Source organism: Vanessa tameamea, chromosome 6, assembly GCF_037043105.1.
Source record: "Vanessa tameamea isolate UH-Manoa-2023 chromosome 6, ilVanTame1 primary haplotype, whole genome shotgun sequence".
In the NCBI taxonomy this organism is placed as follows: Eukaryota; Metazoa; Arthropoda; class Insecta; order Lepidoptera; family Nymphalidae; genus Vanessa; species Vanessa tameamea.
This window is the reverse complement of record NC_087314.1, coordinates 1,770,408-1,793,214: the sequence shown is the minus strand read 5'-3', so window position 1 is coordinate 1,793,214 and position 22,807 is coordinate 1,770,408. Positions and strand designations below refer to the sequence as shown.

The following is a 22,807-nucleotide window of genomic DNA, read 5'->3' as shown; positions in this document are numbered from 1 at the left end:
TATTCTTACCTAAAAGCGTTCTGGACGGTCGTCGGTAGCAGGTCCTGTGCCTGTGTGGAAAATGATGAAATGTGTCGATCACATTTAAGGAAATGTAAGAGCTCGCTAGCATTCGCCATCCAAAACGCCTGAGCGGCCGAATCCGTACACCGTTCCTGAAAAAATACTACAATTATTAATATTATTGCGAGTACTTTTCTCAACATGATTGTTTCAACCCTTCAACTAAGCTTAAAGATCACGTACTATTTCGTATTCGTGCGGCAATAAAAAAATGCGGCTTAAAAAAAGTCTCTGCTACTTTCCCAATAACGGGGCTTTATATATTTGCATTATTGAGGCCCTCCGTTTGTATAAGGCTACTCTTAAAAGGTTTATTGATATGTGTACGTAGGACTTCATTTCATTGTAGTCATGCAGGTTTCGCCTTGTCTGGATTTAAGCTTCAATTTACACCTTCGATTGGATTCACATGCGATGAAAATAACTTGTACCTGTACGGTAGCGTGGATGAGAGTAGCGACGTGATGCAAGAATGCGGTGAGCTTGTGGGCGCGCTCGGTCGGCGTCAGCTCCGGCCGGTAGTGGGTTGAGGCCCGATACCTGAAATTATATACCTAACTGAGAAATCTTTTCAAATTCATATGGTTATTTTCCTCGATAAGAGAACACAAAACGTTAGAAAGGGATCAATGTATATAAAATGTAAAAAATATATATATTACATCTTTAGGTTCGAATATTCAGTTCAAAGGAAATTAAAAAAATTCTCATACTTTTTTCCAATCGAAGTAGTAGTCAAAATTATCAAACTTTAGATTTGCTAACAGCTCTGCTATATTTTATACTATAAACAATTTTTGATTTGATACTTTTTATTTACAAAACTATATCAGTAAAAATCCAATTTAATTTAAAATTCATATTTCCGATGGCAACTTCGCTGACATTCAAAACGGTATTTTTTTGCAAAAGTATAAGAAATATTAGAGGCATTTATTATTCAAGAGCTTGACTTCGATATCTGATTATTTAACTATAAGAGAATATATAGAAAACTATTTATTTAACTATATTCCTGTGCTTGGAATAAGCTATAGTAACTTGTATTGGCTTATGGCGAACCAAGCATATGTGGGAGATAATATTTTTAATCAAGTTCCGATCTTATAATACGGTTGTGCTATTGACTCAAAAGGACAAGTTGCTATAAAAAGGCTCGACAGATGTCAACAGATCAGAAGTGGTTCAGTGTTGAACACGGCACAATCGGTGCTCTGAACTGTTTTTTTGGCGATTAAACCAGGTGAGCGTATCTTTGTACTTATTCTGTAATTAAACTCAATTATTCTATATATTATATCGAATTCATTGTAATTAGTGTTTAAGTATAATTTATTGTTTTAAATATACATTGTTTACTTATAAATTGGTTTTACTATTTATTTTTTCACCCGTTCTCTCACACATAATTTTCAATTCGTATTCAAAATCGAGATTGAAATTTTTCATTTCCCTTTGCGGATATTAAGAGGGAGATCAAATATTAAGGTAGAATATTTGGAGTCGAAACAAGTTTGTTTCAGAATTAAATATTATCTTTATCTTCAGGTGAAAATAATTTCTTATTGTGATTTCAAGTGATTTCTATCTTGATCTTATGTTATCTCTGTAGGATTTCTTTTGTAAGTTAAATATATGAAGCTTTTGACTTTGCTTTTTAATAATTAAAATATTCAAAAGGATACATTATTATACTAAGTTCTTTTTATTTAAAAAAAAATGGAAATGGATTCTAAATCATAAGTTTCACACGTAAAACGTAGTCAAACATATCGACAAGTACCGCAACATTTCAATGTCACAAGTAAATATTACTGAGCAAATCAAATCGCGTCTTATATGTAGGGCGTTATACAATTTGCAACGGAACAAATATTTTCCAAGACAATATGAACGTTAAATCGAATTAAAAAATAACTCCGTATTCTTTATTTTTTTAAATAAACTATTTAATTTAAGTGAACTAATGGTTTTCATTAATTTAATATTAAGTGATAAAATTGTTAATGTAAAACGAATCATTTATGTAAATCATAATATGTAAAAACCATTTAAAAATCCATGAGGTTCTGATAATGTAAAACATACATAGTCTTCAAATTCAAGCCGTGAGTGTCGTAAGAGCCTATTACGGTAAATTCCGTTAAGAGCATCCATTAGTCGAGCACGTAAATCTATTAATTATTCGTTCGTTGGCGGAAACAACGAGCTACTAACAACATTTCTAAAGATACAGACGTCATGCCCGACCGTAGGGGTCTGTCTTAATGGTAATTCTACCCTCTACACAACTTCAATGCGGGTTAGTGTAACGTAAACATTTTTTCACGATCTTTTACTTGACCATTTTAACCCCACTTCAACCCACAATCTTCTGTTTAAATTTACAAGTTCTAGCTACTGGGCCCTCTCGGCATTAACGGGTATTAAAGAAATCGTAAGGGTGATTACAAAACGTTCTATCTGGAGTACCTGGCGCACAGGTAGAGCGTGTAGACGGGCGCCAGCTTGAAGGCGGGCGCGTGCGGGTCGAGGCGCGAGACGACCGCGGCCAGGAACTGCGCCTGCCCCGCCTCGGGGAACTCCAGCACCGCCGGCAGGATGGCCTCCTGCCCGCGGGCGCTCAGCACCGCGCTCCTGCGCCGCGAGGCGGTAGTGGCGTTAGTGGCGTTAGCGGTGGTGGACGGCGCCCGCGCACTCATTCGACACACATTCTCTACGTAGCTAGTCTTACATGAGGACCGCTGATGTCAGTGCTATTTATGAAATAGTCTAAGAAAACTTGCTAATAAACTGAGCAAAATAAAAATTAATAAGTAGAGAAAATAATCAGTCTATTCGTAATCTCCTACGACTACATTCTAATAATTAAAGATGAGTGCTCGTATAAAAGATAAGAAGTGATCGATTGTTTATGACTAGCGAACTCAAACATTGAACACTAGACGGTGAAATACAGAAAGGGACGTTTACGCACGAGGACAAATATAAGGAAGGTTACCTGTTGTCGTGTCCCGATCCCCCACTTTTAGCACTACAGATGCTCTTCGTCTCGACGTTGCCTTCGAGATCGAACGTGGTCTCGTAGTTGTCCTTGTACTGCGCGTTGGGCACGCGGTTCCCGGTCGCACTCTGGTCCTGCTCGTTGTACACCGAGCCCGCGTGCTCGTCCCGTATGTAGTCGTCCTTCGAGTCGCTCAGATGCTGCGACATCATGAGCGACTCGTTGTCCAACTTGAGCGTGTTGTTGTTATAGGGCGGGACGGTGTCGTTGGCGTTGTAGCCGTACGTGTCGTGGGAGACGGGGCTTATGGTCCGCGGGTAGTCCGCGTCGTTCACGTTCGCGTTGGAGTCTAACCCGTCCGGCTGGTGGGAGGCCAGCGACGTCGGAGACATCGCTCCGCTGTTCTCGCCCGACGGCGATCTAACGCGAAAATGGTAATACACAAGCGCATGTCGGTGAGCCAGTGACAGAAACATGCAACGAAAGAAAACAACGATGATAGATGACGAACATAATAAAAACAACCGTTAGGAGTGACTAGGAAAGCGACGATACCGTGACGAACCAAACAAGTACAGTCATTGACAAGTCAAATAAAAATAATAATACTAGAGGTGTACCATGTGAAACCTTGGGCTATTCTAGGCTCAGAACGTATACGTACAAAGCTACATAATAAAAATAGCAATACAATTCCAGTGCACTAATATTATTATAAAATCACAACATGAATCGGTTCAAGGGTACGGCGAAAGGAAGTTCACCTGTCGTAAATGGAGCCGGAGCCGAAGTGCTGGGACTGTGAAAGATTCCTGTTCATGATATTTTCTTGAGCTGGATCCACGAAGCGGAATGTTGACACTCGGCCAAACTTGAGCAGGCAGCCGTGCTTTTGCAAAACAAAAATAATAATAACATATTGTAGTGTCGTACAAAATCATTTATTATAAAGTTTCGTCGTCGAGAGTTGTGAGATACTCGAAACTAGAGGATACGCAAGCCTTTGATTAAAACTTTAGAAAGGAATGTACAGTGTATGTAAATGTTTATAAAGGGTGGTATAGCAACCGGCCGCGGGCTCCGCGCACCGAGTATCACGTACCGCGCATGTCATGTTAATATTTTATTAGACAGCTACGAGTTTGCACAGTTAGCCAGGTAATTGATATCAAAGATAATATTTCGGTCTCTAGACATATACTCAATTTACTTAATATTTAAAAAATATATATTTTGCAGTAAAATATGAGAGATCATTGAACTCTTGAAAGTAACTCTGTCTTTCAGTTGCTCAACCATGGCCACCATTGAACCGAATTTGATAAAATTTGGTAAGAAGCAAGCTTGAACACTAAAACCTATGAGCCCACTTCTTATGCCTAAAACCCGATGACTAACCTCTAAAACATGAGTTGAGCGGCGGGCGACAACTAGTAAAAATAAAATAAAATAAAAACGTAATGACAAAGGATCTCAGTAGTCAGTATCCAATGTTTTATTTATAAAATCATGATCCATGTCACTAAAGTAAATTGATTTTATTGTTGTATCAAGCATTAGACGATTTGGATTTCCAGATACTATTAGTAAGTCTGCAGTTGGCAGAAGCAGCACGTGCAATACGTCGAATTGACAGGAACTGTGCCGGTTCGTGTTCTCGGCAAAGGCGACCAGTATATAAACTATTTACCAAATGCTCTTTTAAGTTCAGGTACTGTTTCTATACTGTGTTACATGTTAGCGTAACTCTCAGACATTGTCCGTTTATATGATTATCTGTTTATAAGACATACAGTTACAACATACTATTTTTTTCTTCTTCTGAAATTATAATATTTTATACTTCGTGTTGATTTTATTCGTGAAATGTTGTTTATTTGTCATTGTAACAGGCTGTACTCGAATCCTGACGAAAGCTTTATTGCATTCATCGACGTGATTGATGTTTCGTGTTTGCAATAAAAAATATTGAAGCCGTAAATGTTACGAGTGTTTAAATGTTTGTTTGACAAATAAATTACAAGTCATAACTGGACGCTCGTTACCTGTAATCGCTGTGAGTGCATCGTACGTCGTCCATTAACGTAAACATGCGCGTCTGTATGCAGCGGCGTGACGGTGTAGCCGCCTCCCTCCGCCGTGGCCACCACGCAGTGTCGCGGTTGAATCGAGGGACCGTACAGCTGTAATGCTGTACCGTTGCCTGAACCGACCTGGACATGGTAGAAAATACTAATTTATGTCAAAAATAATATACATTATGATAAGCTGTTATGAAAAACAGATACACCGAAACGGATCCCAGCTTACACTCGCCAGACACGTCTCAGACAATATAACGAAAAATGATTTAATGGGAACTCTCCCGTGTTAAATTATAACACGAAGAAACAAATTAACGTCTTACTAAATTTTGGACGTTCCGTCAAGACGACAGAGTTTTCCGAGTTCAACATCACACGACAATAGAACTTTGGCTATTGGTTTATCTATCTATTTATCTGCAATCTTAGTAATATTTTTGGCATGAAGTTTAGGTGCGACGTCTCTCAGCATAAATAAGTGATTAATGGTTTCATACGAGTCGTTGTGGGATACTTCGCATTCACCGAGCAAGAGCTGTAAGCGCTGCTTTACATTCCCCGCGTGAATCACGAAACGGCGTTAATATGGTAATGATTGGCAGATGAATGATTATTTTTCAATTTTGCTGCGGTTTAACGACGTATCTTATATAAGATATTTAAAATATTCTCTTGAGTCCGACGAACAAACGGCCAGTTAAAAGATTTTCAGAGGAAAACCGGAAAAAAACAGTAAGAAATATCTTTAATTATATATTTAATTATCCTGGATGAAAATCAACGTATTCTACCAAAAATTGGAAATCATTGTGAACGGAATATTGTTTGAAATATATTTAGCTGAACTGACTGAAAACAATTTAAATATTACGCCAACGTAAAATTCAGTAATACATTGAAAATAACAAGGTATATACCATAAAATATACCCGTCAAGCAATATCAGTTAGTTGTCTGAATTTTCTAACCGCGTTTTGCTGTCAAGCTGAACATATTACTGTCAGAGACGATGGGTGACAATTCCACTGAAATTTCGAATCTAAAGTGAATTCTAAAAATACTGCAGTATCGCTTACATAAAGATGTTGATTTTAGCTTAAAATTTTGTATTGTTACATTAGGTAAAGTCAACACAGAGATATTTTGTCTTTTTATTTCAATCCAATTTGGATCCGTTTTAAGCTAATAATGTAAAAACATTTTTTAATATTACTGAATTGTTCATAATTTGCTTTGATTAAAATCAAAACATCTGTAAGTTAATAAGGATCATTTATGTTCACAGTAATCTTAAACTTGTCTTCTACAGCTAGTAATTCCATTATGTAATGAATGTCTACAAGAAACACATTATAGATTTTTTTTAATCTTCAGTACACGTTACCTCAACGACATCCGTGACGCGCACGCGACGGCCGTTCTCCAGCGTGGAGCCGTCGGGCGCCACCTCCAGCAGCATGGGCTCGTTGCCCGGCCGCGCGCTGCCCGTGCCCACGCCCGTCTTCTTCTTCCGACGACGAGGCTGCGCGTCCGACGGTCGCCGTCGGACGTGAAACATGATGGAACCTGCACAAATTAACAGAATGTTATTTAGATATACAATTATTTTAATGTTGTGAATACATATGTATCACGCTTGCTGTTTTCTTTAAGTAATTTTTATTCATAACAAAATTTTCATTGATTAATTAATTAAATAAACGATTGCGATGAAGTATATATAATAATAATATTAACGTTTATTAACGAAGTATACAGTAAAAAGAAAACCAAATAATCATTATACCTATGTAGTACATTTCATTTTAGAATTTAAAAATCGCTGGTGATAAGTCGTGTACTCAGCGAGTAGCTGATTTCCAGTCCGCATCTATACAAATCCGCGGCCAACACAACGTATAATTTGTATAGATACTAAAGACCAAATACATAATTAGGATTATATAAGTTTTATTTATGAGAAACTTCTGTATCGTAAAGTATATATATAATAGAAAAAGAACTGCATTTCTTTATTAATCATATAAAGATGTAAGAGAAATTGCACAAGTTATTACAGGATAACATTACTTAGCCATTCCATGAAAACATTGTCTGTGAGGCGACCTCTGCGACACAAAGTAACACTCACTCGCTGCAGTCAAAATCATTCTGTCTGTACAGGAGATGTACCGCAATCTAACGTAATATACTTTATACATTTTCGACAAATTTATTTCAACTAAAGAATAGATAATTATTTATGATTTAAAAATATTATGAATCTACTAAAACTAGCGACTGGGACAACGGTTCAGCCCCTTTTATATAGTATTTTTCTTAGATTATTTTTATATCTAGATAGTGTCGCACAACAAAATAACTAAAACAATCGAGACAACTATACTATCTTGGTGTGCGAGACAGCTATTTTTTTTTACTATATGTTATAGGTCGGCGATGTTATGTCCATTGTACCTGTAGTCACACTGGCTCGCTCAGCATTAAGACCGGAACATAACAATACGAAGCATTGCTGTTTGGTGGTAGACTATCTGATGAGTAGGTGGTACCTAACCAGATGGACTTGTGCAAAGTTCTGCCACCAAGTAAAAGCTACGTTTGACACTCGCCGAACGTCATACTACTTAACTACTCTGCGTGTACTTAGTGGACAACAATTGGCCACTATTTTATCGAAGGGTTATCAGTTATGACAATCTATCTAGATATACAAATAACCATCTCAAGTCTTTTATCTCTTTATTAACGAAGAATATATCTAAAATGAAAAGGCTTACAATCACAGCTACTGAGTCTAGTTAAACGTTCGTTGATTCTTACTGATATTATAAGATGCAAAAATTGGCGATTTGGATGTTTGTTACTTAATGACGCCCGAAAAGCTATGTTATATATAGCACAGCTTACATATATATGTTAATTGCTTATTTAATTATTTATAAAAATAAATATTATATATTATTTCAAGCTTTAAATTTTCGTAATGTATATTCGACATGTAATATTTGGCATTTGACCGCGATTCAAACAAGACTATAATAAATGGACAGCCATTAGTAAAATATAAAACGAACTTCTAACGAGAGCATACAATTCCTGAATGCGTCAAATATAGCACCTTATGGTGCATAGTGCGCTCGAACGTGTAGTCACAACTCCCAAGCTCGACAAGAGTACACGGTGCTGTGAACTTGTTCACGTCTAGTGTCAACATCATTAGTGTTGACTATGTCGCTTGTCGCCAAACTCGAAACGTTCTACCGAACTGAGACATCGCCTATTACCACTTATAAACTTCTCCCTGAGCCCCGCCCACGCGATTTCAATTTACCTCAAACAACCCAGCGCTCAATCAGGTCAACGAGGACAAATATTCAAACATGAGATGTAAATTTTGTTCCAAAATTTAAAAACCAAACTAATTATTTAAGCTACGACATTAGTGACATTTACAAAACACTCGAATAACTAAAGTTTTATTAAAAAGAAGTATATAAAAGTAACATTAGAAGCGTACGTATTATATCTTCCATCTAAAGTTCTGCTCCGTTAATCGGCGACCGACGGTAAATAAGACGACATAATAGGATATTGTTGACTTTGGAGGTCACATTAACTTGGCTTCAAACTTTTGGGCAAAACAAACTGAAAATAAACTCAACCACGTATTGCCGAATGATCGTGACCTACATATAAAAGTTTTATTCGTATATTTAAGTAGGATATTTGTAAATAGAGTTTATTCATACGTTGAACTGACATTCGATAACAGTAAATGCAATTGATTGAAATAGAAAAATATTAAAATCGATACGTAGCATTGCGTAGTTTCGTTGAGTGAGTATGTACTGGTGCAACTTCAGTCATGAACGCAATATTTGAATAATTCGCCTTAATAATAATAAAATTAGCCATTACTTAGACTAGCGAAACATTCTTAACGATATAGTACAATAACAATTTACAATGAAGTGACCATTCCTCGTGAGAGTAATAAAATATTTATGTGTCAAGGTGATGCTGATTAAGCTTCCGTTATGTCCGTTTATCTACTGTTTTATATGTATCTGCCACAAAAGCTATGAGACGACTATGTAGTTAAATTACCGAGTAGTATTTCTTTTTTGCCGTATCGCAATTGCGAACTAAACGATCGGTTGAAAAACATAATATCACAGAAGAAGTAGTATTGTGTCGAGCCATGACCCGCCACGGGGGCGCGTTTAGCACGTAACTTCAAACCGTCGACGCGACGCGCGGCACGACGGTTTAATTGCGACTACAACTAGACTACTGCGCCATACTATACTGAACAACTTTCGAAGGCAATTACACGGTAGCTTATAATTAAAAGTTAATTATTGACATATTTTATTAATATCTTGTATCGTAATTGCACAAATATATTTTTTTATTACCTTTACAGTAGGCAGTTTATATGATGTAGAATCTTTAAAATGCCTTTGTAGATTTATTTTGTTTTAAATTTCAATAGTAATTATTCAACTATTAGTTGAAATTAATTTAAACCTTATCAAAATTACTAAAATGAACATAGAATTTATGTATATTTTTATCCAATAACAAAGTAAACTATGTAGATATTATATCAAAGAGGTATAGTTCGTAAGTTTGCATGTAGGTGGTTATCTTAAATGATTTAAAAAAATCTTACACAAGTTCTTAGCGTGAAGCTTTAAAATGGACTTATTCTATATATTATATAAAATAAAAGGGCTTTTCATGAAGAGCTATTTTGCAACGTAAGTCGATGAACAAACGGTCCAAAAATTGCGTCATGAACAATCCTCCTGCCTCCTTAACTGTGAGACAAACATAAATACTTTCTTTAGAAACGTGGTATAGCTTAAAAAGATCTCTAATAAACCCCCTCTTTAAAACTCACAGCTTAATAAAATATGGTTAGATCGTGTATTTAAAATTAATTTGGATAATTTTTACAGACAGTACTACGTGTGCTGAGTTTTGCTAGTATTATATAAAGCTAAAAAATATGTAAATTTGATAAAAGTTAAGTGATTGATGTATTTTTTATTCATTTTAGGTGTGCGTATTTTAAGATTATCAACACTCATCAGTCAGTACACAGATTAGACTCGCATACCAATGATACGCGCTTTTCTGTTTGAACAAACATACAGTAAAAAATTACAGTATTTTGTATATTCTTTAAGAAATCTGTAATTACTTACATAATTGCAATAAAATGATAGCCAAGATGTTTTATTTAAAAGTCAAAATTAACAAAAAGTAAATATTCCACTGGCGTTCAAAGTCTTCCTATATTTAAAAGAAAGATCTGATGCTGAATGTTTTACTTTCTCATTCGATATGTCAACAATGAACAACGTAAGGTTGAAAAAAGTTTTTTTTTTTTTACATTAGCTGCCTGTAAATTTCCCACTGCTGGGCTAAGGCCTCATCTCCCTTTGAGGAGAAGGTTTGGAGCATATTCCACCACGCTGCTCCAATGCGGGTTGGTGGAATACACATGTGGCAGAATTTCGTTGAAATTAGACACATGCAGGTTTCCTCACGATTTTTTCCTTCACCGAGCACGAGATGAATTATAAACACAAATTAAGCACATGAAAAGTCAGTGGTGCCTGCCTGGGTTTGAACCCAAAATCATGGGTTAAGATGCACGCGTTGTAACCACTGGGCCATCTCGGCTCTTAAATATGTACAAGTTTGTCCATCGCGTAGACAGACAGGACATTTGTTTAATATTTTTAAGGTAGACATTTTAAGTTATTACACTGAACATTTCGTACCTTGAACATTAGATTAAATTTACTAAAAAGTGCTTTAAAAAAAAAAGCATTCGAAATTTTAAATTCTCTTACGTTTCTACGATTACTACACAATGGATAAAAACTATTTTAATCGGATTTAAATCGAAGACAATTATTATCAATGATCGTTATTGATGTCGTCCTCGAGGGCGGGGTAAAACGAGCTATTAACAGCGTTATTGAAATCCACTTAAAATTTCATTAATAAATTGTATATATTAAATCAATTCGTATTATTTATTAATGAAACCCTCATATACGTTATTTTGTCTTCACTGTTAATAATAGGCAAAACATATAATATGCGTCATGTCAGTAGACTCGGCAACTCGCCCGGCTTGACACGGGTACATGAAGGCTCTATATATAACATTTAGATAGAAGAACAATCATAAAAATAAAAAATCCTATTTTTATGGCTAGGAAAGTTGAAATTCTCGTTTTTTTTCTCTACTATGATATGCATGAATTATATAAATATATACATATGCCTTGATGGCCCAGTGGGTAGAACACGCGCATCATAACCGATAATTTCGAGTTCATAGATTTTCGGGGACCCCGGCAAGCACCACTGAATTTTCATGTGCTTAATTTGTATTTATAATTCATCTCGTGCTCGGCGGTGAAGGAAAACATCGTGAGGAAACCTTCATGTGTCTAATTTCAACGAAATTCTGCCACATGTGTATTCCACTAAAGCGCATTGGAGCAGCGTGGTGGAATATGCTTCAAACCTTCTCCCTAAAGGGAGAGGAGAGGCTGTTAATGTAATGTAAAAAGCATATGCCTTCCTCTTGAGTCACTCTGTTTAATGATGAAAATCACAATAAAATAAATTACGTGGTTTTGAAGATAGAACAGTAAGAATCTAGAGTTATGAAGGCGGTGTTATAATCTGGTGTCTCGGAAAGCGCATAAGCCTATCCGATCATTTTATGCTATGAGAGCTAGGTAATAGCTACCTGATGCACTTGTGCGCTAGATTATATCCTGCGTAGTTGGCAAGTCTTTGAGATCGGCTCCCGTGACCGAGACTCGATCAGGACATTATTATATGAATAGAGTGTGTAGAAAATATAATGTCAATGTTTTAACATTTAAAGACAGCTGAAGCTTGCGGCGAGTATTTAATTACTTATTTATATAAGTAGCTAGCAGACCTTTCGCACGGGTAGGGTATACATAAAACCATTGTATAATAGCATCCATCTCCATTGATCAGCACATTTTTTTCCGACAACTTCAACAATCATCATCATATTCCAACCAACTTACACGAAACTTTAATGAATTATACAACTAAACCTTCCTCGCGAATCACGGCGTCCATTAGTGAAAGCCGTATTAAAATTCGTGTGGTTGTTTGAGTTTATCGCGTACAGACGCGACGGGAGGCCCTTATTTTATAATATGTAATGTTAGTGATAACACGTAAGATTTATTAATATCCAAATTATCTGCAGAGAAGTTCGTGCACATTTATAGGTATTTTACAATTAAGTTATGTTTAAAAAATAAATATTAACTGTACCAGAATAAAAACAACAAAGGTATTACATATATATATAATATTTTATATTTGCATAAAAGCGTGAATCGGGAGAAGGCGATTTATTTGTTTTAAATGTAAAATTAATACGCTTTCACTTTCTGCAGTATTTTTCATATTTACAAAATAATATAACTTTATTTATCTCTATATATTGGATGTTTAATCACAACGAAATATACAAATACACAAATATCAATTTTTACAGAGACCGAGGAATTTGCAATGTTATTTATTTTGGAAGGGGCGTGGCACAACTGAATTAGCAGCTACACCCGAACATCCTGTTACACGTGATATTCTTTTTAGATCCCTAAAAAAAAGTAATCATAAAACAAACGTGATACCCTACAAGCGCGCATTGCTTCATGCATACTTATTATATTATGTAAATCGTCAATTTCGTTCAATCGACACGTTCGACATATGATTCTTTCCAGCTCGCCAGGAGGATTAGATATGGTTCGGAACATTTGGAGATTCGACTAATAGTCTTCACTAGTGAGCAAAAAATTGTAAAGAATAATGCTATTTAATAATAATTTTTATCTTTATTTTAATATCTGCGGACGAAGCAACGTCGTGTCAATAAATATTTATTAAAAAATTCCAAATAAGAAAAACGAAGTACATTTTATGGCGGTCAGAAAAATGAGTCATTTTATGATGCTTTACATAAAACTACCCTCATTATAAATAACTTAATTTTAATGATTTATAAAAAACATTGCCAAAAATTATCAAACATGAAAGCTCTAAGCACTGAGTTAATTATCAACAAATTTACGAGATGCTTTTAAAAAGTTAAACATTAAGTGAAAACTTAATGAAGTTGGGACTTAGGTATAATTTATTATATATATAATTCAATATGAACACTTGTATTGTCATTTAAAAACAAAAAAAAGTAAAAACTTTAAAACGATTTAGTTAACTTTTTAAGCTTTGTGTTTGTTTTAAAACGACTGCAATTGATTACTAGTTAAATAAATCAAAGATCGAAATAGATTATTATCAAGTTCAATAAACCCTCCCAGCTCAGCGTCGACAGTCCAATGACACACGCGATAAACCTACCTACGTATTAACGATTACCATCAAATGTTTTACGGTTATAACCCAGATCGAACATTCAACGTGTTCATGTCATTCTTCAGTTAAGTGTGAAACCATAAGACAATAATTTGATTTTATGAATTCAAAAGTTGATGCCGTATTTTATCTGTATCTCTTACGAAACTAATCTTAAGTCGCAGCCCGTGCATCTCTCCCTGCCGGGAAGTCGCAGAGTCCTGCTTTTTAAGGATAAATATTAAAGCTTATTAATATACTAGCTACCCGTCCCGGCTTCACACTTGCACAATAAGAATCTGTACACAACCTTTACATGGAAGAACAACCAATCAAAATCAAAATGAAAAAGAATCAAATGACATGAAAAAAAGTTATTACACAGTAATAAATAAATATATAAATAACAAATTTGATTAATTATATAAAAGTGTTTTTGGATGAGATATAAAATGAAATAGAGTAAGGTCAATTATAAAAGCTTTCAAAGATCATACGGTGGACGAAGGATTTCTTTTCTCTTCTTAATAAACTTTTAATAAACTCAGCATTTACTCCATACTAAACACAGTATATACCAAACGGCATACACATAGAATAAGAAAATATTTAAATACATATAGGAGTACACACATGTATGATTACTTATAGAAATGCTTCGTGTTTACATGTATGTTGATAGTGTTGGGTGGATGACGACCTGATGCGATGTCCTTGTGCGTGTTCGAATAACATTTACGTGACGCGTGGGGTTCAGCTAATTGTCTGACTTGTTGCTTGAACACCATCGAGCGACTTTATATTTACACTAGTCTTCCTAAATATTTGAATTACTTGACAAATAAAGCGAAACACAATTGACTTTATATACGAAGGGAAAATCGATTACGGAATACATAAATAATGAAATATACTAAAAATATTTTTATGTATTGTGGAATTTACATTTATGTAGATTCATTTTGGTCACATAAGAATGTTCAAAATAAATCAACATGTAATAACTTTGAATTGATGGAAATTACCAAAACAGAATGGCTTTATTTTAGCACGACCTGAAAGAACAGAGGGCGATGTTAAAAGAAGTTGTTCGATATACAATAGATAACATATTGTATGCATAAAAAAGGGGGGACAAATTACTCGTTTGAAAATTATTTCAAAGTAGACCATCGATCGACCACCAGCAGGAGTGGCTAGTTGATTGTCCATGTATGCACATATGTAGTATGTATGAATGTGCGGCCCATAAACATAGAATAGTAGGTCACTACTAGCAAATACGTCATTGAATAACACGATCTCTGCACGTTCGATTATGTCGAATTGAGAAGACCTCCATTGTAAAGGTCGACACTGATGCATCCGTTTACATGTTTTAAATGTTGTGAATTTAACGTCCCCGTTAATAAGTAAATAATATCTATTCTAGGAAAAAATACGGATGATGTAAAATGAAATTTGTTCAAGTAGTATCTGCTGAGCGGTATTCTGAATACAAGGGCCACTCAACACTGCTGCAGCATAAAACGAAATGAAGCTACATTTCCCTAGTTTGTCTTTAATTTAAAATATAAATACAAAAATTTTAATAGCTTCAGCCAAATATATACGCGAACATTATAAAGTAAATTTCACTTACAGAAAGGGCATCAATTTATTTTAATTACTTACTCTTTGTTAATTTGCACGCCACGTGTCAATTTGGATGATGTGAATCTCATTACACGAATCACTTATTCCCTTGATGTTCCGGGGAGACTTTATTATGAGAATCCTACTTAAGAGATTACTTATCGGATTTTTGGGCAACACTCGAGAGAAGAAAGCTCGTTCACTTTAACGTTAAGTGACCTTTTAAGACAAAAACTTCTACGGCTATAAGACGGTGTACATGTATTTACGGCTTAACGGTTCTCTCGCATGCCTAAAAAACGCCGAGATTCTTAAGGCTGTATTTTGTAGGAATTATTTTCAAACAAATTATGTGACAAAGAACTGCAAGGCAAGCTGAGTCGTTAGCACATACACGTTTTTTATGTAATCGCAACTTTCAACAAAATTATATACACAAATTGTGTTAAAAACATATATCTCAGTCTGTAAACATTATTGTAGTTTGTTGATTCTATTATTGCCCCTTTTGATTCCCACGGTAGTTGTATCATTTGTGACTTATCATGTGATTTGTGACTTATTACTTAATGTGCCTATAATACACATAGGAACGATTTAATATTCTATGAGTTGCACCTGTTTTGTTATATTATTCAACATTTGCATAATTCACTACCATAACTGTAAGAAATCGTATTTCAATAATTGTATGTATGTAATAATTTTACGCGAAAACAAAAATATAATTTGGTGTTATTAATATAATATCTAGATATATTTCTGTACAGTTTTCATGGTAATTAAAAATTAAAAATATTTTTATAAGAAATTATTTCATGATTTAAAAAGTTACCTTTCTTAAATTGTGAATACTAACGTCATAGTAAATTTGGTTATTTGACAAGAGAAACTATTCGAGTTTCTTGCCGTTTTGTCTCGCTATAGGCTTCTTTCCGAAACGATGGTAGAGTTGAAATATTGACGAATGCATTGATTTGTTTATAAGGCTAAGTAAAGGCACTCATAATTTCATAATCCGTTAATAATATTCGTTGGATACCAAACTCGAAACATTGTTTCACGCTTTTTTGTTGTTTGTCTGTGGTATATTAGACAAATTACATCCACGATGTTGGATCTACTATGTCAGCACATGGCGATGACATGCGGCTCTTTAATACGAAGCAACTGTGATAAATAGCTTAGGCTATAATAAAAGTAAGAGTGCTAAAATCGTGGCTCTCATTTTTGCTACGATTTGACAGATAGACAATGCAGTATCACCTCTATTTGCATTTATTTAATACTAGGAGACACGCCCACGCGTTGCCGTGGCTACGTCATACGTTGAGTTATATTGTATGATAATGTTTATCCAAAAACCTTCTTCATATAATGGTAGAAATTTCACGCCAAAATATACAACGGTCTTTGCGTAATGCGCATCAAAAAAACAAAAACAACAATCTCTTTATAGATATAACTAGATAAAGTCATTGCAGAATTACGGGACCATAATAAAGTCATGTATTTTATTTAGAAGTATATCTCAGTGTAAATAAAATGATCTTCCATTATCCTTAGCACAGTAGTGAGCTCATAACGTAATAGACGTTAGGACGTGACCTTTCCGAAAGTGGGACGTGATACGTTTCCAACGTAGTTTTCGGGACTCGGAGAATATTGGATACAAATAACCCGTTTTTTTACGACAGACGACGATGGCAAAGTTTTAACATGTAATATACGAAATTATTCATTTTAAATAAAATTTAGTCTAGTATTTTTTTACTTCATTATAAACAATATACATTTAGAGCCAATAACTTATGTTATTAAAAGCTAATTTACTAATTAATGCTCATCGTATTTTATTTTTTTAATTGACAATAATATTCTTTTCCATTATTATATCATAGCATGTTTAAGGTCGGGGCCCTCTAGTGACCATTACTAATAAACTGTCTTGCTTATAAACGATGTTTCTCTTTCTAGGGTGATCAGTTTAAGTGATTTCTCTATTTCGGTCATTAATTAACATTCGAAAGAAGGTGACGTACGACATTGTTTAACTAACCACCCCTTAAACAACATTTATTGTTAAGACGTATTCAAACTCAAACTCCCTTATTCATTATAGAAGCATAACACTTACTTATTGATAGTCAAATTAAACACTACCACCGGTTCGGAAAAGGAAACACCCTGACCTGAGAAGAACTGGCAAAAGAAACTTGGCGGGTCTATTTTTTTGTCACATTAAGAGAATGAACAGTTTATAAAGTTTATCAGGCATCATATAAATATATCTAATAACGGTTGAATACTCTATTAAAAATGCACGTGTTTTATATTTACAATGAGGTCGTATAAAATAGCTTAATTTAATAGAAGCTTTTAAAGTAATCAGCTCGTTTATAATAATTAAATAGTGACTGTGTATAAAACAAATTAGTCTCATTCTATTTATGTATATTATTACGAAACGAAGGCAAATAATAGAGAGATAAGGTGTGAGACCTTGCCCACGATCTTTTGTTCTAAAAATATTCAAAAAAGGTTGTAGTAGTTCGCTGAAAATAAATAAAAAATAGAAAAAAAAAAACTTTTTCCACATTTGTACCGTAGTTATTATATTTATACAGTATTTAAATAATAATAAAAAATAACTAATCGTTTTTCAAAATCTATATTCAATATAGGAGCATTTCAATTACTTATTGATTAAAACATACTACCGGTTCGATAATAAACGCAGACCTGAGAGGAACCGGAAGGCAAAACTCAGCGAAATGCTTTTTTTCACACCCGTTATGTATTTTTATTCATATTTGTATTTCAAACCGGGATGCGATCGTTTCATTCTGTCATTACTTCCATAATATCCTTTAACACGCAATGTTTCCACGAAAATACCTTATACGTATATGAGAATTCAATAACTTAAAATTCTTGATTGTATTTAATTACTAGGTATAATGATTTTAAGTAACGAATAGATTGCGTGTCAGCCATACAAGAATTGTATTAATAATTCTATAGCGTACATTATTTCGACGAAATAGGGTTTACTGACGGAGACAGTTCATCCCTTTTGTAGATCAATGTTTCGCTTGCTTTCACGTCACGTCGCTGAGATAGGATCTTCTATCAAGATTCCTGGTCATTCCGCACGTCCGCTACGTTGTGTATCCACTCATTGAACTATAACCATAGTTCCTGACACGATAATTATGAACTATTATTGGTATTATTAAACAAATAACAAAGATTTTTATATTTTCATATTTCATCGAAAAAACCGAATATATAATTCTAAAAGTATTTAAAATTTGCATGACACATTAATATAATAATAGAGCTTTGGATTTTGTACCTTTCACATTGACATTTGAAATTGTAATGAAATATTTTGAAAAGATTACTCATAGTGGATTATAAGTATCGCAAGATAATAAGTCTGAATTTCAACAAAGCTCACCGTTCAGTTTGTTTAGTTTTTTAATTAAAACAAAGTATATTTGTTATCTCGAAATGTATACGAGTTAAAAAGAGATTGTGAGAAATCTCCGAGTTTATAATCACGCTGTAACACTCGGCTCTACAATAGAATATTATCTCCCAAGAACAACTACGAGAAACTAGGATTAAAATACGACCACAATTTTATATATATATATTTGTTCGTGTTATTCTGACGAGCACTATACAAACTTGCAAAAATTAAATTGTATTAAAAAACCCTTAAAACAATTTAGTTTATAATTCAAACCATGAACTGATATTATTAATTCGATATCACCCTTTGAGTAGGACTTTATTCTACAACCAAATAGCAACATTGTGTTGATGTTATTCGGTTGTAAGTGCCATTGCAGACAGACCCTTAACATCTTACAAACCTGAGGTTGAGTTGGCAGTGTATCGATAATTTTAAGAAGAAATGTGTACTTTTACAGTGTAAATAAAACCACTTACTGTCAGATAATCTATTTCCTAATTTGCCTTTCATTAATAAAATAAAAGTAAAAATATCCCTTTTTTAAATATCAATTAGGTATAAAAGAGGAAGATTTACTTGGATGTTTTTTCTAGAATCATACAAAACTACTAACACTATAGACATGTATCAATAGTACACATTATGTTAACATACAATTTTCAAATACACTTAGCCGGCGTAATATTTATATAATGCAATTTTATACAGAAACTACTGTATTAAATTATTAACTTATTTTAAGCAGCTGGACCTTGATATCTATAGCAGCGCTATAATTTCATAATAATCAAAATATTACTGATACATATTTCTATTTTACCTCCAAGTTATTGTGCTACGAGTTGAGGCGACAATATCCTAGTCAAGATTGAACCTACTATTTTAAAGTCACTTAGCAGCCCCTATGAGGAAAACATTTGAGGAAGGGGAGCTAATAACACCTGGTAGGTTAACTTAGGTGAACCCATTCTTCATAAGAAGAATTTAGCGATGTACTGATTATTTATAAAATCAGTCTGTATATCGCTTAAGTAGACGTGTAACGGCGAGCGGGTGGTTAGTTAACAAACAAATATATTATAATTATTAATCTCTATGTAGTTGATTTAGCTCTGACCGGCAGCGTGACATACGCAGTATTATATGCGTTTAGCGATATACTCGTACATCCTAATATATTGCATGTTTTTGTCTCTTCCGGTACACGATCCCTTACTTAGTCATCAGATATATAAACAACATTAAGATTTAGTAATTACCGTGACTTAGTTCTTTTATAAACAGATTTGAATTGACGAGACCATTTAGTCACACAAACGATCAACCAATCGCAAGTAAATACAATAATTGCTTTGACAAAGCAACGAAGGGAACGAAAAAAACATTTGCAATACTGTTTACTCACTATATACCTCTGACTACATATTTAGAACCTTGTTTGGTTATTTGTAGCAGAATAAAATTATTTACAAAACATCTATTTTCCGTGGGCTTGTTTCCGAGCTAATATACGACCTATTTGTCTTGGTTTTATACGGTTATTGGGTCAAATACCTGTGGGCATTCTTGTCATTTATGTTAGAAATAAATACTTCTATGAAAAGTTTATTGCAATCATATATCAAGTACTTTGCGATATACGAATACAATTTAATTTCCCTAACAAAATGAAGAATATGTACTAGTTTAACATATTATATATACTCTATTCCAACTATAACAGGAAAATACCCAAATAAACAACATTTGACAGCAATTTGACGCGATATCATTGGTCGAAAGCTTGATTAATCTATGATATTCACTATGTATTTGCGAAAAAATTGCGTTTTAAAAGTCGACGAAACTGTTATCGGTATTTTGGAAGTATAATAAAAGTGGATATAAGTAGTTAAGTGTAATAGTGTTGTATTATAAATAAATATATATTAAACATAAACTCTTAGTAGTGTACAATATAGCTGAGTTATTAGCAAATCGCATGAAATACCTACATAAATATAAGGTTTGTTTATCTTTATTCCTACTTCGATTGGAATGGGCTATATATATATATATGTATGTTCAAAAGTAATACATACAACGATCCCTTAATATATTAACAAACGATAATCACTTCGAAATCTAGTAATAGTACTACGATACTTTGTTGATTAAAAATTAACTTATCTAGGCGTTAATGACAAAGCGAATTAAGGTGAAGCACAAAAGCACAATAAATAATTGCAATAAAGCAAGACGTACAATTGAAAAAATCAGTTAAAATTAAACCAATTAAATACTCGAAAAATATATTGTTACAGTGTTTACGAAGAATAGTGACATGGTGTTGTAATTTGCACTATACCTCCGAGCATACACACAAAGTTACATTAGAGATGATCTCGCCAAAGCTAAAGGTCAATTACTCGTAGACGTCGTTTAAGTGGTCTATAATGTGTCCTTTGTCGAGGCAAATAAAACTGGTTCGCGATTACATTTGCGACCTTTTTATTGGCAACGATAAAAGGTGGATTAGAAAGTGGCCGAAGATAAGAAAGTGAACGAAATCATGCGTAGCAAAGTTCAAAACAAGTTTGTGACTTACGAGTGTGCGGCGAAAGTTCGTACGATCTAAACTTATGGCCCTACGGAATCATAGGCACGTTTATAAACTTTGGCGAAGTAAAACCTTCAAGGACGGTATTATGCATATCGATTCGGCGAACGAACGGGCATCGAACCGCGAAACGAGTTAAAAATACCAACACAGGCAAGTGGACCGGCATCTGCGGACACACCGGTCGGACTACTCCGTGGTGCCACATGCGTTTGTTTACTATCGGCTTCGATCGCGGCGACAGCGCCTGAAGTGACCGAATCCGCTGGAACGCAAAGTCGCGAGCGCTAAGAATACTTGTTCTGTTCCAACTTACGACGAATGCCCCAATCCATTTCGGAAAGGTGCGCGGAGCGGGCGGCACGCGGCGCGACGTCTGCGAGACGACTGCCGCGTCCTGCCGCCCGCGCTCTCCCGTTGATATATTCCCATTGTGAACCGCAACGAGCATTGTTCGCTCCAGAAGTCTACGCGCGAATAACTTTGCCATGACCACAGACTGAGAAAAACTAGCTTCGCTCTACGACTGGCCCGTACCGATGATACGGTCGACGGATGTGTGACGGCTGATTCAGAACGATACCAAAGATTGTTACACTACACGGATATATTTTTGTAATTAAAACGCAGTCAAAATGACTCCTTTAATTAATATGGTGTTAATAACTTGTATAGTATGTTAAGCATATCTGAGTTCTCGTCTTTAATAAGAGGTGAAACTTAAAAGTTTGGATTACTTTTCGTGCGTCAAGAACTTTGCAAAGTGTATGGTAAAATAACATTAATTCAAACTTTGTACACTCGATGAAATTTGTAATCAACTACTATGTGATAATATTAACATGTTGTGTGAGTAGAGTTTGTATATAAATTTTGCTTACAAATTACGCGTTTACATCGGGACGATATTTTATTCATGTGTCTATAGTTACGTGAACCGTTAAAAGTGGACTCTAATAAGTTAGATATAAAAAGGTCACATAAGTTATTTAAGCATATTTCTTTAAAAGGTGTATTGATGATTTAAGCAAGGCGCTTACAACTTAAAATTCACTAAGAAATGTCTGGTGTTTCGTGCTAACAACTAGTGAAGAGTTTTTCCTGAGCTGTATTTGTCAGTTAAGTCAAATCCTATTTAAATTATTGAGTTTATCTAGAAGTTTACTTAAATTAAGTAAAAAAAAAATAAATAAAAGGGCCTATCACCTACATTTATATGATATGTGGCAAACAATAAATAATTTTATATTTTATTGATCGTGTTCATAAACGTTAAGTATATTAAAAATTGCGACATAGTTGAACTACTTGAATATTATTACTAGTTTAAGATATCGGAATCAATGCAGGGTTATTTATCGTTCTTGCTCAACTTTTCGAGTTACTATTGCTGCAAAATTTGAATAAATTATAAACAAGCATGTATTACGCCCTATATTTTAGAAAAGAAAATTTACGTGGCACTCTGTGTAAAACCGTCCAAATTGAGGTGTACA

At 34.4% G+C, this 22,807-nt stretch overlaps 1 protein-coding gene across 8 annotated transcripts in view; it reads right to left on the bottom strand.

The window, feature by feature from the left end:
• Window positions 1-22,807, bottom strand: part of Cno (canoe) — a 61,222-nt gene that overhangs the window by 11,078 nt on the left and 27,337 nt on the right. For 5 of the 8 annotated variants that reach the window (XM_064215236.1, XM_064215240.1, XM_064215238.1 and 2 more), the window contains exons 10-16: window positions 6,536-6,717; window positions 5,113-5,280; window positions 3,832-3,956; window positions 3,065-3,487; window positions 2,536-2,700; window positions 495-603; window positions 10-155 (exon numbers count right to left, since the gene is read on the bottom strand). In XM_064215236.1, the coding sequence (XP_064071306.1) occupies window positions 10-155; window positions 495-603; window positions 2,536-2,700; window positions 3,065-3,487; window positions 3,832-3,956; window positions 5,113-5,280; window positions 6,536-6,717 (1,318 nt within the window). Of the gene's footprint in view, window positions 1-9; window positions 156-494; window positions 604-2,535; window positions 2,701-3,064; window positions 3,488-3,831; window positions 3,957-5,112; window positions 5,281-6,535; window positions 6,718-21,299; window positions 21,590-21,627; window positions 21,662-22,807 lie in introns of those variants that run through there. The other 3 variants (XM_064215242.1, XM_064215243.1, XM_064215241.1) reach the window with 3 other exon arrangements.